Source organism: Panthera uncia, chromosome D1 (assembly GCF_023721935.1).
Source record: "Panthera uncia isolate 11264 chromosome D1, Puncia_PCG_1.0, whole genome shotgun sequence".
In the NCBI taxonomy this organism is placed as follows: domain Eukaryota; kingdom Metazoa; phylum Chordata; class Mammalia; order Carnivora; family Felidae; genus Panthera; species Panthera uncia.
The window spans coordinates 56,601,919-56,619,584 of NC_064808.1; the positions used below are offsets into that span (position 1 = coordinate 56,601,919).

Here is a 17,666-nt window from a genome sequence, read left to right on the forward strand (position 1 = left end):
GTGGTTTCCTGGACTATGCTTTGAGAACATTTCGCCTCAGGCTTTTTAGCTCCAATGTGATCTAAAGAAAATTGTTTCCTTTAGTATGTCATTTACAAATTAGTCTGTCATTCTGAAATGAATCTTTGAACATTGCCTGTCATTGTCTTTGTAAATAGGAATGTGTGTGCTTGCAAATAGAGGAATCTACCTGTGATTTTCAGATCAGATACATGTTGTATAAAAACACTAAGATCCAATGAATACTTACCCATTGGAGATGCACATGTGACATTAACTAGGAGTAAACAGATAAATAGAACACAGAAACCCATTAGCAGATACTTATAGAACATTAAGGTCTTTTGAGCACTTGTGTTAGATGAGTTAGAAAAGAAGCAGAACCAGATCCCACTTGGTCAGGTTTGTTTATTACTCTTCTCGTCAGAAATTAGAGCCATTGGTATTGAATTGGTATTGAATGACTTGATACAGTTCTGTAAATGGGCCAGTTTCTGCACATGGACCATAACGCAAACACACTGTAAACATGCCTTCCTGTATTAGTTTAGTATTTAGATGAACTTGTACCCTTGGTGCTTTGATTCTAGAAAATATTCCCTATTTGAGTGTGTACCCTGGAATAGAGCAGATTAACCCTCTGTGTAGGCATATCTGTGTTCTATGAAAAGTTGCTTCACTTTTTTTCTGTTGTTTCTTTTTTCCTCTGCCCAGGTAGAATTCGGTTTACATATTTTGTGGAAAAATACAAGTTACAAAAATTGAACTCTTAACTCCTTTGTAAAAAAAGGACTGTTTCCTAAGAATTTATGTATTTTTTCTCTCGGTGATATAAAAACACCCTAGCCTGTCATGATCATACTATTGAATTATTAAAGAAATCCAAATTGTTTCTTGGTTCCTTTTTCTTTAATGATAAACAACCACACTGTCTTTGGTCTTTGTTTTTACATTTGGTTGACAGGGCAAAATGGCTTTTATCTCCATTAGACCCAAACTCTTAGAAAGCAGACACCATTTCTCATTCATTTAGGAGCACATAGTATGCCCTTCATAAATGTTTGCTTTGTTCAAGAAAAATTGCTTAGGAATGTTTCATATTTCATAGAGTTTTCCGGTCAAATATAATAATGATGATTGGAAATAAGCTGTTCTGCTTGTTTTCTTGGCTTGAATGTCTTTAACAGATGATCATGCCATCTGTTTAGAATCAATGTTTCAGAGATGAGGAAGAAAGCATTTTGGGTGAGAAACGATAGCCATAAAGTACTTTACACGCAACTGCCAGATCATTTTCCATGCCCATTGCTTCAACAAGGCGATACCATTACTCATCTCACTGAGTGCCCTTGCTTCTTCATTATCTTTGAATCAAATAGAGATGCTGACTTTATCTTTTAAAGTTTTCTACCAGCTTGGTAAAGCTATTCGGTTTATTTAATGAATAGTTGTTTTTTTTTTTTTCTCATTACAATTTTAATTAGTACATATCTTAGGAAGGAGATAAGAATTTACTAGGTACAGCCAAATATTACTGTTGGGTTAAGATTTTATGGAAAATCATGAGAAGCATATTATTGACACTTGATAAAGAGCAGGAGAGGGGCACCTGGGTGGCTTAGTCGGTTCAGTGTCCCACTTCGGCTCAGGTCATGATCTCTTGGTTTGTGAGTTCAAGCCCTGAGTCAGGCTCTCTGTTGACAGCTCAGAGCCTGGAGCCTGCTTTGGATTTGGTGTCTCCCTCTCTCTCTGCCCCTCCCCCGCTCACGCTGTCCCTATCTCTCATAAATAAATTTTTAAAAATTTTTTTAATTAAAAAAAAGAGCAGGAGAGAAGGGCACATACATTCATAGCGCAGTAATTGTGTGTGAATACAAATGTGCAAGTACATGTATGTTCATGGTGGGGGCAGGATTTCAGATTTTATCTGGAGGCAAATTCTGGCTTCCAAAGGTATTTGGATTAAAAGGTAGGCTGAGTAAAGTTTAGAGTGTGGTTTCATAGCTTTAAGTAGGAACTATTTTAATAGAAAGATAAGTTCACAAACTTACCTATTTAGCAAACTTAGTTGTATCTCTGGGAGAATGTGCCTGGGATTTGTTTTATTAAATGAACATTCAGTAAAATTGGCTTTTTTGAGGTATAGTTCTATCACTTTTTTAAAAATAAGCTTTATTTTTTAGAGTAGTTTTAGGTGTATAGAAAAGTTGTACAGAAATTATTTCCTTCTTCTCCCAGCTTTTTTTGTTCTTAACATCTCATGTACAATTGTTGAATCAATGTGAACACAATATTAATATTAATACAATACAATATTATTAACTTAAGTCCGTAGTTTACCATAGGTTTACTCTATGTTGTACAGTTGTCTGGGTTTGGCAAATGCACAATGTCATGTATCCACCATTACAGTATCATGCAGTGTAATTTCACTACTTAAAAATCCCCTGGGCTCTACCTGTTCATCCTTTTCCCCCTCCCTCAGGAACCCCTGGCAACTACTGATCTTTTTACTGTCTCCATAGTTTTGCCTTTTCCAGGAATGTCATATAGTTGGAATCATACAGTATGTAGCTTTTTCTGATTGGCTGCTTTTACTTACAAACATGCATTTAAGGTTCCTCCATGACTTTTCATAGCTTGATAGCTTATTTCTTTTTATTGCTGAGTAATACTCCATTGTATGGATATACCACAGTTTAACTGTTGACCTATTGAAGTTCATCTGGAAGTTTGGGCAGTTATGAAGAAAGGTGCTATAGACATTCATGTGTAGATTTTTGCGGGGACGTAAGTTTTCAAGTCATCTGGGTAAATATCCAGAAGCATGATTGCTGGGTCATATAGTAATCCTGTGTTTAGTTTTGTAAGAAACTGCCAGACCATCTTTTAAAGTGGCTATAATGACCATTTTGCATTTCCACCAACAATGAACAGCAGTTCCTATGGGTCCACATCCTTGCCAGCATTCGTATTGTCAGTGTTTTGGATACTTATCATTCTAGTAAACATATAGTGGTATCTCATTGTTTTAATCTGCAGTTCCCTGATAACATACGATGTTGAACATCTTTTCATATACTTATTTGCCATCTTTATATCTTCTTCAGTGAGGTGACAGTTCAGATCTTTCGCCCATTTAAAAAAAATTTTTTTAATGTTTATTTATTTTTGAGAGGGGGAGAGAGAGCGCGCGCGAGTGAGCAGAGGAGGGGCAGAGAGAGAGGGAGACACAATCTGAAGCAGGCTCCAGGCTCTGAGCTGTCGGCACAGAGCCTGACGCAGGGCTCAGACTCATGAACCACGAGATCATGACCTGAGCTGAAGTCAGCTTCTTCATTTAATTTATTCTCTTGGGGTTCACTAGCTTCTTTAATCTATAGATGTATTTCCTCTGCCTAATTTGGGAAGATTTCATGATTATTTCTATGAGTACTTTTTCACTTCTGCTCTCTTTCTCCTTTCCTCCCTGTACTTGATGATAATAGTATTAGATCTTTTGAAATAGCTCCACAGATCCCTTGAGACTCTGTTCATTTTTTTTTTTTTACAGTCTATTTTCTCTCTCTTGTTTAAACTGAGTAGTTTCTGTTGCTCTATTTTTCAGCTTAAAGATGCTTCTCTCTGTTTCCTACATTTTGCTGTTGAGCTCATTTGTGAAGTTTTTTATTCCACTGATATTTTCAGCTCTAAAATTTCCATTTGATTCCTCTTTATATCTTCAGTTTCTTGACTGAAACTTTCTGTTTCTTTGCCAAGATGTTCCATGTTTTCCTCTGTTTCAGAGATGTCCTTAATTGTTATTGAAGCATTTTTATGATAGCCATTCACATCTTTGTCAGGTAATTGTAACATGTCTGTCATCTCAGTACTGGCATCTATTAATTATCCTTTTTCATTTACTTTGGCATCTTTCTGGTTCTTGGTATGATGAGTGATTTTTTATTAAATCTTGTACATTTCGAGTATTATGTTACGAGTCTCTGGATCTTACATAAATCTGTTTTATCTGGCTTTTTCTGACACCTGTTTCTCTGGTAGGGAAGGGAGAGATGCTGTCTCATTACTGCCAGGTGGGTATAAAAGTCCAGGTTCCTCAAGCAGCTTCCATTGACATCTAAGTGACAGGACTGCAGGGGAAGGGGGCGTCCTTACTTTTGGCCAGGAAAGGGAGTTCCAGCTCTCCACTAGACCTCCACAACTACTGCCCTAGCTGGGAGGTGTAGGAGTGCCTTGATACTGTTCCCCACGTAGTCTCGCTGATATGCTGGATAGGGTGGCCTCATTAGCACTGTGTGGTAAGGAGATTTCTCACTCTCCAGTAAGCCTCCTCTGATACAATGCAGCAGGGAGGGAGAGGATTATCTCATTATTGCCCTAAGTCCAGGCTCCCCCTGTGGTATCCACTGAGACTATAGGGGGATTGGTTGGTTACTGCCTGAAAGGGGCAGAAGCCCCAGGTCCTTACTTGGCTTTCTCTGAAATCTGGGATATCGGAGCACCTCGGTTCAGCTTGGCAGGGATGGAAATCTACTTTTTGTTTCTATGGATTTGCCCAATATGGACATTTCGTATCAATGGAGTCGGTGGCCTTTTTAAACTGGCTTCTTTCAGTTAGCATAATGTTTTCAAGGTTCATCCGTGTTGTAGCATTCATCAGTACTTCATTTCTTTTATTGCCAGATAATATTCCGTTGTACAGGATAGACCCACATTTTATGTTTCTGTTCATCAGATGACGGACACTTGGATTGATCCCATTGTTTGGCTGTTATAAATAATTCTATGAAAATTCATATTCAGGTTTTTGTATGGACATGTTTTCAATTCTCTTGGGTATATACATAGGAGTAGAATTGCTGGGTCCTGGCATATCTGTGTTTAAGTTTTTGAGGACTCTGTCTCTAAGAAAATCATTTTTGTCTTAATTGTACTGTGATTTCAGGAAAAAGGCCTGAGAAATTTTGTAGTGGTTTTTGGGTTCTTAGAAAGAACTGTCCCCAGACTTTAGGTTTATTCTTTATATTCTTTCCATTAAAATGGCAGGTGCTGATAATTAAGCTGCTCGAGAGATCTGTAAATTAGGTGAATATTGAAGTGCTTTGAACCATTATTCATTTTGAAACACTGTGAATGTATAATGATTCATAGTTATGAGTTTTATATTCATAAATTTACCTGTGCTTTTCAATTGTTTAGAGAAAACAAAGTGAGTGCTTGCAATTAAAAATTTTGGTGCTTCGAAATGAACTGGAAAGACAGAAGAAAGCTTTGGGACGGGAGGTGGCATTACTGCATAAGCAACAAATTGCATTACAGGACAAAGGTGAGTAAAAATACCATGCAAACAGCCAGCCCCCCATGTTCAGTAGTTGTCTTTTCTTCTTTCCATAGGCTCAGATAGTCAGCTTGGTATAAATATGCTGATATAATTTTAAACATTTTTTGGAAGTATTTTGAAGTTGATACATACAGAAAAGGGTACAAATACACACACACACACTATTTCAAAATTTCAAAATGAACACACTTACATAAGCAGCATCTCCACAGAGAAGCAGAGCATTACACGGACCCCAGAATCTTAGGAGCCTCCTCATGTTCCCTTCCATTCAGGACATCTCTATTCAGTCTGACCACTACCTTGACTTATTACACCCAAATGAGTTTTGCCTCATTTTGAGCTTTATGCAAGTAGAATCCTGTAATGTGTACATTCTATGTGTTGGCTTCTGTTCAACATTTTGTTTGTAAGTTCCATCCTAACCTGCGTGTAATGTAGTCTTAGTTCATTCTTACTGCCCATAGTATTCCATTGTGTGAATAGAAGTATGTATTTATTCTGGTTTTTGGTAATTTCTAGTTTGGAGCTATTAGATAAAGCTTCCATGAACTTTCTAGTACATGCTTCTTTATGAAGATTTGTTTGTGCCTTTCTGTTGGATATAAACTTAGGTGCAGAATTGCATAGTCACAAGGTATGCATATCTTCAGCTTTAGTAGATTGTGTCCAAAAGTTTTCCAAAGCACTTGCGTCCAGTTTACCTCCTCTCTACCCAGCAGTGTATCAGATCTCTTGTCCTATATCCTTGTCAGCACCTGGTACTTTCTGGCTTTTGCATGTTAGCTTTTCTGGACTGTCTTCTTGCAGTGTTAATTTTGATTTCTCTGAAAACTAATGAGGTTGAATACTATTTCATGTTTCTGCTGTCTGGGATAAACTCCTTTGTGAGATACCTGTTGAAGTCTTCCCCTCTCCCCACTGCCTTTTTTTTTTTTTTTCTTTTTTAAAGACAGGAATTCTTATATATTATAGATATGGATTCTTTGTTTGAAATGTTCATTAAAACTATATTCTCCCATTCTGTGGCTTGCTAGTTCATTCCTCAGCGATACCTTACGTGAACAGAAGTTCCATTTTATCAGTCTTTCCTTTTAGATTTAAGACTTTTTGTGTCCAGTTTAGGAAATATTTTCCTATTTTAACATCATAAAGGTGTTATTCTGTATTTTGTAAACACTTTACTATTTTACTTTTTACATTTATATATGTAATTCATCAGGATTTGATTTTTTGTGTATGATGTCAGATAGGAGTCAAGACTTATTTTTTTCATACATTTCATACACTGAGTCCATTGACCCAGTACCATGTATTAAAAACCTGTCTCCCTTGCACTGAAGGTTCACTTTTGCCATGAATTGGTGGCCATGTGCTCACATGCCTGTTGCAGGACCCTCAGTTCCATTGATTTGTCTGTTTTTTTGCCATTATCTCACTGTCTTAATGTCTCTCATGTTATAAGTGGTCTTATTATCTGTTAAAGTTCTTCCACTTAGTTGTTCTTTTTCCAGATCACCTTTCTTCATCTTGGCAAGGATGGAAATTTACTTTTTTGTCTTTATGGATGGGCCTATTCTGGATATTTCATATAAATAGAGTCTGTAGCCATTAACATGACCAAAAAACAGGCTTAATCTTGTTCTTTTGCATTACCTTATGAATTTCTGCACAGAAAAGGAAATCTAGCTACTATTTTGATTGGGACTACATTTAATATGTTTATCAATACAATTGGTGATCTTTAGACATTTTTAGAATATTGCGTCTTCCAACCCAAGAGAATGGTGTATGCCTTTGTTTATTAGGTCTTTACAAAACATTGAAATTAACTAATTGTTTTGTTTTGTTTTGTTTTTTTAATATGAAATTTATTGTCAAATTGGTTTCCATACAACACCCAGTGCTCATCCCAACACGTGCCCTCCTCAATACCCCTCACTCACCATCCCCTCCCTCCCAACCCCCATCAGCCCTCAGTTTGTTCTCAGTTTTGAAGAGTCTCTTATGGTTTGGCTCCCTCCCTCTCTTTCTTTTTTTTCCCCCTTCCCCTCCCATGTGGTCTTCTGTTAAGTTGCTCAGGATCCACGTAGGAGTGAAAACATATGGTATCTGTCTTTCTCTGCCTGCCTTATTTCACTTAGCATAACACTCTCCAGTTCCATCCACGTTGCTACAGAAGACCATATTTCATTCTTTCTCATTGCCACGTAGTATTCCATTGTGTATATAAACCACAATTTCTTTATCCATTCATCGGTTGATGGACATTTAAGCTCTTTCCATAATTTGGCTATTGTATGAAAGAAACTGTTAATACACGGGTATTTCCCATGATTCATTGAATTTATTTCAGCTTTCTGATGTTTTATGATACTATTGTAAATATGTTTAAATTTTATTTTCTACTTTTTTGCTGATCTATAGAAATACAATTGATTGTTTTAAAGTGATTGATTTTTATTATATGTGCAAATTCCTATATCCCATCCTGACTCAGCATGACTTATAAAGGCCTCGTATGACCCATGTCAGTCTGAATGCTTTAGCTATAAAGAACTTCTTTTAGTTTCTTCAATATGCTTCAGTCTGTCTTGCTCTTATTTAAGCCTCTGTTTAAATGTTAATGGGGTGTTGAGGCGGCTCAGTTGGTTGTGTGTCCAACTCTTGATTTTGGCTCAGGTTGTGATCCCAGTGTCCTGGGATGGAGCCCCATTAACATTCTCTCTCTCTCTCTCTCTCTCTCTCTCTCTCTCTCTCTCTCTGCCCCTCTCCCCAGCTCATGCATGCACTCTCTCTCTGCCCCTCTCCCCAGCTCATGCATGCACTCTCTCTCTCTCTCTCAAAAACCCCCACAAAAAATAACAATAAAAAAAACCAAAATGTTACTTTTTCTGAGAAATTTTTCACTGGCTGTCTTTCCTTTCTCTTCTTACCTCTACTAGACATACTACTGTGTGTTTCCATTGCATCCTGTGTTTTTCCATTATAGCATTCTAATTGTTCATTTTTCCCCCTCCTTCTAGACAGTCAGATCTCTGAGGGAAGAATTGCCCAAGTACTGTATTAAATACTCTTATATTCTTAGGCCATGGTACAGTGCTTGGGATGCAGTAAGCATTGAATAAATATTTGTTGAGTGAATGAATCATAGTCATGGTTATCAGTCTAGTGTCATGGGCATCATTGCTAAAGGATAAAGACTTCCATAGCATCTAGCTTAGCATTCATTTGGAACAACCAATACTCTCATGCGAAACACTGTAGGAAAAAAACACTGTATATTGTTTGGCAGTGATTGCTAAAACTGTCTGCACTCCCGACACAGCTTGCATATCAGCCTTTAGACCTGAGAGTCTGATGTGATAATGCCACTTAGTCATGAGATATTGTGAGCAAAGTCCATTTCTTGGAGTCTCTGTTGAATGACTCCAAATAAATAGACAGTTGTGTACAGACAAGAGCTGCTTTAGGAGGTCTCCTCTTCTGTGAAAAGGCACGTTTCTTTTGGTGCTTTGGAATTTTTATTCTAAAATTGCCTACCTCCTATAGCATGTGTTTCTGCATATTTTTTTTAAGATCATCAATTTTTAAAATGAAAACACTGTCAGGTTTTAGGAGGGGTTCAGGATGTTTGCCTTTTTTTGATAGCTGTAATGTTTCAGTTACCAGACTTATCACTATATAGATATGATGTGATTTAATCACCACAATAGCTCTATGAGGTAAGTACTATGATTATTGACACTTTACAGTTGAGGAAACCCTAGGTCAGGGTCAGAGACATTAAATACCTTGCTTAAGTTCACACAGCTTATGGCAGGTGATGTCAGGATTAAAATCTATTGATTCCAAAACTCTCGTTCACTGTGTAATGCTACATTTTACCAGAAGTATGATGTATAAATCCTATGATAGAATAAATATTCTAGCATATGGTAAAAGGATAGGGAGATCTAGTTCTTCTATTATCTTCCCAATTGTGTTTTTTCTTCTTATAATGATAGAATGAAGTCCCAGGAAGTGTGTTATCAGCCTTTAAACAGGTGAACTTATAAACAGTGGTTTCTATCCCATTTAAAAGACTGAGTGTAAGAATAATTGCTCATATTTATAGACTACTCATTACTGCAAAGCAGTGTCTCGTGGTTTTTTTTATCTTCTTTGGTTTTTATGTATAGTCTTATGTATTAAGGGTATTATTCTCCTCCTAATAATGAATATATTTTATTATCTGGTTTACAGATGAGGAAACTGAGTCTCAGAGAGGTTAAGTGATTTGCCCAAAGCCACATAGCAAGTTATAGTGGAGCCTGTGTTCAGAGTTACCAGTCACTAACTCTGCAGCAAAGGGAGATTATAGGATTTTGTAGGTATCTATTCTAGTGTTTTAATTCTGGCAGTCAAGTCAGAATTAACACATTCGTTTTATTTATTTGTTTTTAACATTTGTGCATTTTTGAGAGACAAAGAGAGACAGCGTGCAAGCAGGGCAAGGGCAGAGAGAGAGGGAGACAGAATCCAAAGCAGGCTCTAGGCTCTGAGCTGTTAGCACAGGGCCCAACGCAGGGCTTGAGCTCATGAACTGTGAGATCATGACTTGAGCCGAAGTCAGATGCTTAACCGACTGAACCACCCAGGTGCCCCAGAATTAGCACATTCTTACATCTCCATTTTATTATGGAAAGAAAGGAAGGAAATGCTCAAAGTTAAATATATATTTGCCAAGATGGGTCAGAATTGTTGATATTTAACATTGACTTTGTACCTCAGTAGCCTTTCTCCCACTTTTATACGTATTTTTGAGATAAATATTCTTCTGAACTCTTAGAATCATTGAAATCTTAGAATTATTAGGATCTAACATTGACCCTTTGGTCTTAAACATAAGCAGGAGAAAGTGTGCTGCTTTTCTGCCGTTGGGTATCTCTATAGACTGTGGTGGTCAGCACTGGGGTAGTTGGAAAGAAGGGTTGGCTGGATATAGATCACCAGATTTATATACCAGTTGATCTTGTTCTACTTGTTGGGGACCCCTGTTCTTCATAATGATGGTGCTAGGTAACCAGAAACCTACTTTTTCTTGTCTGTTGAAAGAACATTTGTGTTGAACTATATTCTTGTGTACTTACGTTGACTGTACTATTTAATGATTCTCGAGCCACGTTAAAATATTTAGAAGTACCTGAGTCACCGGTATTGGTAACGTGAAGGGTAAAGATGTATCTGTCACCTGTGCTTGCGGCTTTGATTTAGCATGTTTGCTAGCCATTTGTGAGATGATTTGCTAATATGAATATTACTAGTGGCATCTGCCACATTATAACTTCCCTTTGAAACTTGGTGCTTATTTAGGCACTTGGTTCTCAGCCCAAGGGCTCAGTTAGGATACAAAGTCAGTAATATATGATATTTAATCTTTGCTACTGATTCTTCTGAATGATCATCAAGGAATTAGTTAACTTCTGTATCTTTTTACACGTGTGTGTAGTCAGGATAGTGGCTCATAATAGTGCCATAGAGATTAATTTGTATAAACATTTGGAAAAAAAACAGGTGCCTATTATATGTTTTTGCTTATAAAAATTTATTGCATCGGTATGATTTTTTGGGAAGAGGCAAAAAGATCATTTCTATCCATGCTGCTGACTTGCTGAGTGGCCGCCTACTCTGAGGGGCCTCGTTACTCCACACCTATAAGTTTCCCCTTCCCACACCTCCAAGGCAGTGGTTCCCAGCTTGTCTACAGCAACTTCCAGCTGGGCCATGAGCTGATATTTTCAGTATTAATGTTTATTAATGTATGCATTTTCATTGTTGGCAGATACTAGTAACATACGATGTTAGTAAAAAACAGATTTCCCCTCATTAGTGTCTCAAGCCAAATAACCTTCCCATTAATTAATTATATGTTGGTTTACAGAATCTGTAGCCCTAACTCAACCCCCAAATCTTGGAGAAGCAACACTCTATCTAAGTTAGTTTGCTTGAAATTTGGTTTAGAAAATGTTATGAAACATTGGTCTTAAGGAAATGTGTTTAGCATAACCTAAACACGTTTTATAAATGTTGATAAAATCTAGGAACTCTTCAGTGGTGCCTGGGAAGTCATATTAACTTTATAAAAGCAGAGTTCTCTAAGCTTTGTAGGAAGAAGCTACTTAAAAAAAAATTTTTTTTAATGTTTTTTCATTTTGAGAGCGAAACAGAGCACGAGTGGGGGAGGGACAGAGAGGGGAGGTGCAGAAAGGGGGGCAGGCACAGAATCCGAAGCAGGCTCCTGGCTCTGAGCTGTCAGCACAGAGCCCAACACGGGGCCTGAATTCATGAACCGTGAGATCATGGCCTGAGCTGAAGTCAGACACTTACCAACTGAACCACCCGGGCACCCCAGGAAGAAGCTACTTTTTAATGCAGTTAGTTTTCTTGAGAATAACAGTAATGTATATGTAGTACTTTATACTTAGAAAATGCTTTGCACAAAGATCATCATATTCGATCTTCAAAGTATCCCTGAGAGCTAAGTATGGCAGATATTGTTATCTTCATTTTTATCTTCATTTTATATATGAGATACTGAGATGATGATAAGTGACTTGGCCAGGTATGAACAGATAGTTAGGAGCAAAGTTGGGATGTGGACCCAGACCTTTTGCCTCTAAATTTTGTGCTTTTGTCTCTATTCCATATTATCTACAACCTTGCAAAATACCTTCATTTGAGTCCTGCATAAATCCTATACGGCAGTCAACCTTTTTTTTAAAGTTTGTTTACTTACTTTGAGAGAGAGAACGAGCAAGCTGGGGAGGGGCAGAGGAGGTGGAGGGAGGTAGGGAGAGAGAGAGAGAGAGAGAGAGAGAGAGAGAGTGAGTTCCAATCAGGTTCCACACTGCCAGCATGGAGCCCATTGTGGGGCTCGAACTCACAAACTGTGAGATCATAACCTGAGCTGAAATCTAGAGTCGGAGACTTAACAGACTGAGCCACCCAGGCGCCCCCAGCAGTTAACTGTTATTGGAATCCTGTAACATGCCAGGTGTTTTGCTTATGGTATATCATTTACTTCCTAAAATAGTCCTAAGAGGTAATTATTTTACCCCCTTTTTCCAAATGAGAATAATTGGGGCTCAGAGACATTTGTCACAAATAAGTAACAGATCCAAATACAATTTAGGTTTCTCTGACCCAACACCTGTCTTGTTTCCACTAAACAAAATATTGTTGCTTTCTCTAATATGTGTCCAACAGTAAATTGACTGATGGTTTGCTAATTTTCCATTGGCCTGTGGACTATTAGATGAAGAACTTTGTTCTGTTATATTCCTTTTTATCATATGATGGGTGAAGTGAACCTTTCCCAAAGATGTCTTTGATTTGGTTGCATGGTAATTAAGAGATTTGGATTCAAGATCTGCCATTCTCTCAGTTTGTCCTCACAAACAAAAAAATTTTAATTATACAGTCCAGATTTCTTACAGCTCTAAAATTCTAGTTATCTCAGAAGAAGAGGATTGACAAAAAGGATGGGAATCTGTTCACCTTTTTTATGAATCTCTTTATTTTTCAAAGTTTGATGACAGCAATAGATTTCCCAGCAATGAAAAATGCCAAGAGAGAGAGAGAGAGAGAGAGATTCTGTGACCCCAAGCGTGTCTATAGATATTGTTTATTCACTGGAAAGACATGTAGTGGGAGCTTCTGTTTCAAAGATCTTCAATTCATTTTGATAAGCAAGAGCAAAAACAAACCTTCTTTTAGCAACATCATATGTGGAAGTCAACTATGTCAGATTTCATTGCTTAGATTTAGGGAAAAAAATCCTCTTAGTAATTTCAATAAATAGAAAGTTTTGATGCCTTATTACCAAAATAAGAAATATTTTATATGAAGTTCCCATCAATTATGATCATTCTTTATTGTCATTTTGTAATAAATTTGAGTAAGATGAACTATGTATCTAGTTCTATTTAATTAGCTTCTCTTTGGTCAGTAAATTATTGTGCTCTTTTCTCATAAAAGAAAAATGACACAGTATATTTAAAGTGGTGCCTTGGTTTCTATTAAAAGGTCATAGATTTCCCTTTATTTCTAAGTTTATGTATTTATTTTGAGAGAGGACGAGCGTGCAAGTGGGGTAGGAGCAGAGATAGAGGTAGAGAGAGGATCCCAAGCAATCTCCACACTGTCAGCACAGAGCCCAATGTGGGACTGGAACCCATGAACCATGAGATCATGACCTGAGCTAATTCAGATGCTTAACCGACTGAGCCACCCAGGTACCCCCAAAAGGTCATAGATTTCTATTTGCCATTATAAAGACATTGTTAAGCATTATGTAACAACCTTCTTCTCTTATGTCATAAGGTCACAAATTGAAAAATTACTGTACAAATTTTATAATTCAAGATATATTTATTTGAAATGATGGGAGAATTTCAATTTTATTAGCCTGTGTGTATGTTCTGATTTTCTTATAGCCATCTGACAGAAATTCCTAAGCAGATTTCCTTAAAAATTATTCAAAATTTCTTTCAAAAATTTCTTTCAAAAGTTTCAAAACCTGAGGCCAGTTTTTTTTTTTCGGAGGGGTGGTGTTTATGCTATTAAAGTTTCTTTACTTTTAGCTGTTTACATTGTATGCAGCATGTGAAAACAGACAACTTAGCAGTGGGGAGGACAAATGTGGGTGCTGAGTAAACCTCAGATTTTCTTTTCAGAATGATTCTGTTTCCATACATTTGTAATGATTTATTCCTGTAATGTCTTAACTGGATTGCAGGAAAGGTAAGCTATCATATTTTAATCTCCCTCTTTTGCAATGGAAGGTATAGATAGGCAGAAAAAAGCCACCTGACAGATTTTTGTTTTGTCTTATTACCATTTTTTCTCCACTTCCAAAAAGCATTGGAAGTGACATTTACAAAAAAAAAAAAAAAGTGCTTACAGTTAAATAGCTGAACATAGAAATAAAAGGAGATCAGAAGACAAGAACGTTGAGTGTGTGTGTGCACGTGCACCGTTGTCAAGTCCTTTATTCGTCGTTTATGGAACACCCACAACGAACCCAGCACTGTGTAAGATGTTAGGAACATAATGACAGGTGTGACAAATACATGAGAGAGATATTTGGAAGGTGTTATAGGAGCACAGACAATGAGTATCTGAAAATCAAAATTAGTTAAAGGAGGTGACACTTAGGCTGAGTCTAGAAAAATACCTGATGGATACCTAGGGGGAGAAGGTGAGACTTTCCAGATAGAAGCAACAGTTTATACAGAAGCCTGGAAGTAGATTAGAGAACTGCAGGTAATTCCAGTAAAGCTACCACTAAGGACACATTCAAGTAACGGTTCGTAGGAGAGGCAGGAGAGGTAAAGAATGACCTAATCATAAAGGAAGTTCTTGTTGAAAGGTCTAAAGATCTACTGAAATAAGCAAATTTCTCAAAGACAAAAAGTAGATGAGACTGTATTGATGACTGCGGTAAAGAATGGGGATTAGGTATATGTTTTAGAAAGTTCTCTTTGAAGAGTTGAGGATAGAGAACTGTTAGGGAGTTATTACAGTAATCTAAGCAATCCATAATTAAAACTGAAACATATTGGGAATGTAAAGGGAGGAGGGAATGTGTAGGTTCAAGAAATATTTCGATGATAGACTCTACTGTTAATGGCTTGGTGGGTTGGAGGAGAAAGGGAGAGAAAGATTTAGGATAGTTTCCAATTTCTAGTTTTGACAACTGGCCAGATGATTAAACAAAGACAAATGCTGGAGGAAAAGTAGATATTGGGGTAAAGAGAGAAAAAGGAAGAATTAATTGTGACTTCCAATTTTGGATACCTACCTAGTGGATAAGACAGTAAACAAGAAACCAGCAAGGAAAATAAATATCAAGTTGTGAGAAGTACTGTAAACAAGCTGTGGTGATACAAGATAATTGTGGGAGACCATTTTTATAGATTGCTCAGAAAAGGTTTGCCTGAGGAGCTCAGCCTGCTGGAAAAACAGAGGGAACAGCAAGTGAAAAGGCTACCTGGACATAGAAAGGGGTTAGACGGGAACAGAAAAGAGGCCACTGTGGCTGGAACATAATTTGTCAGGAAGAGACTAGTGTGACATCGGTTGGAATGAGAAGGAATTCAGAGTTTATATAAATGAAGCTATTTGCCTTATCCACTGAACAGGAGGAGAAGGCTAAGAAAATGACACAGGGGCAGGTAGCGGGTAGGACTGTGAAGGAATCCGATTATTTCAGGGTAGTACAAGGTGGGGCAATTATATTCTACAGAAGGAGTTGAGGGATTGAGGGGAATGTGTGGAGTACTCAGCTCCAAGAGTGGGAAAGCAAACAGGGAAAGCAAACTGATGATGGAACTGGAGTAGGATTGCTGGACAGTGTCCCTGTTTGTGCTCTGTGCTTATATTTTTAAAGTAAAATCAATCAGACTGGTTGTATAATTTTCTCTACCCACTTGGAGCTTCATGGGGGCAGGTCGAGAGAATGCAAATGTTGAACAAAAGGGAAATTATCCCCATTTTACAAATGAGGAAAATGAAACTCAGAGAAGCTGAGACTTGTTTAGAGTTCTGAAAGTAGCATAGGTAGGATTTTAGCCCAAATCTTTCTGATTCCTAAGGACATGGGCTTTCCAATATAGTGTACTGCCTCCCATATGATCCACCTATTGTATTGAAGCACTAAAATTAGCTATGACATTGTTAGCCATCAAGCCAATTGTGTAGAATTATGAAAGGAGTCAAGTGCTTCCCATTACATGTTATAAGGAAGTAGATCCGTTCTTTAGGGAGAAAACAATTTATTGGCACTAAATTCTGGGAAGAATGTGCAATGTATTAAACATCATAATGAAATATAGTCATTGCAAGTTTGCAAAAGTTACAGCAAGAAATATCTTTTAACCCTTGAGAAGGGCAGTATCATAAATCATAGTTCAAAAAAAGCATTTCTGCAGGGAAGGAAACTAAAATAGTTCAAGTATATTGCTTTTTGGTCATCTGACATGATATAGAAAACCCAGAAGAATGACAGTTTATTGGTTTTAACTGTAATTTTGACAGGAGCTGGCCATTATCCAGTCTGAGGCCAAAGTCTCTGGTGAGAAAGGGCCCAAAGAGTCTGTGTTGTGTTTTGTTGATGGAAGCAAGATTCATATTCTTTAGCTGTTAGACTTACAGGAGACAGCATTGACATTTGGTTATTAAAATTAAAGTGTCTGACCTGAGTTTTTGCTGAACACAGGGGCCATCTTCCTAACAGAGTGGAACGTTAGTGTGTAAATGGACAGGACCAAACATTCCAGAAAACAGTTTTGGAATATGGTAAACTAAGCGCATTCATTTGCTTTCCCTCCCTCTCGATGACCCACTGATACGATAGTAAAGATACAGTGGTGGTGGTAAAGATAAGAGAGGGCACCATTGGAATAGCAAAGATTTTGACACAGTTCTCGAAGACACAGTATAGATAGGATTGTTTTGATGCATCAGCTAGAGTAGAGAAAAACTGCCCACCTGGCACAAAAATGGAAGAGGCTGATGTGGGGGTTTCTGGTGCAGCTCTCAGAGGTCTCAACTTGGAGTTTCCAAGTATAGAAATCAAGAACGATGGAGCAGTCATTAGGGGAGCTGGGCCTACTGGTCCATTTTCTTTTCTTTGGATTTGGACTCCCTTCCTGTAATACTTGCTCCAGCTGCTTTCTAAACATAATGGATTCTTGACCTGGTTAGGTCTCATGGGACAAGGGTTTGGCATAGAAGGTGGAACAGAGCCTGACTGTGGACTTTTACAATTGACCTAGAGGGAAAACATAAAGACAGCTCTACTTAGAAGTGAAATGCCCTAGAGTAACCCAGTCCTAAGATTGACAGTTGTCAATAATGTAACAGTACTGCCTTCTTCCAGCATGGCATATATACTCTGAAGAAAAGCCTAATTGTCTACAGGACCTACCCACTTATGCTGAGTTGGCACCCAGGAACGATGCCTTTCATGTAAATAAGTCTTTCTAGCTTCAAAGGAAACCTACACTAGTTGCCTATACTAATCAGTCTGATCACTTATTCATGGATTTGAAGGGAAAACCAAGGATCATCAGATATTTGAGGAAAACCGTATAAACAAGTCCAAGTTAAATGGAATAGCTGACCCCAAAGGAGCAGGAAATACAAAGAACAGAGAAAAACTTAAAAAAAAATTTAAATCAGCATCCTCAGATTTGACTTCCAGCCTCTGCGGAGGATGTAGAAAGGTAGTAAGAACTTCACTTCCACCCTAACAACAAGAGAAGGCTGAATAATGTACAAA

General features: G+C 37.6%; 2 protein-coding genes across 4 annotated transcripts in view; both read left to right on the forward strand.

Annotated features, from left to right (window-relative positions):
* Positions 1-17,666, forward strand: part of RPS3 (ribosomal protein S3) — a 780,806-nt gene that overhangs the window by 518,850 nt on the left and 244,290 nt on the right. The window lies entirely within an intron of this gene.
* Positions 1-17,666, forward strand: part of UVRAG (UV radiation resistance associated) — a 296,234-nt gene that overhangs the window by 140,705 nt on the left and 137,863 nt on the right. For all 3 annotated transcript variants that reach the window (XR_007455275.1, XM_049619579.1, XM_049619586.1), the window contains exon 8: positions 5,200-5,326. Coding sequence is in view for 2 of the 3 variants with exons in the window: in XM_049619579.1 (XP_049475536.1) it covers positions 5,200-5,326 (127 nt within the window). In the remaining variant the exon portion in view is untranslated. The remainder of the gene's footprint in view (positions 1-5,199; positions 5,327-17,666) is intronic.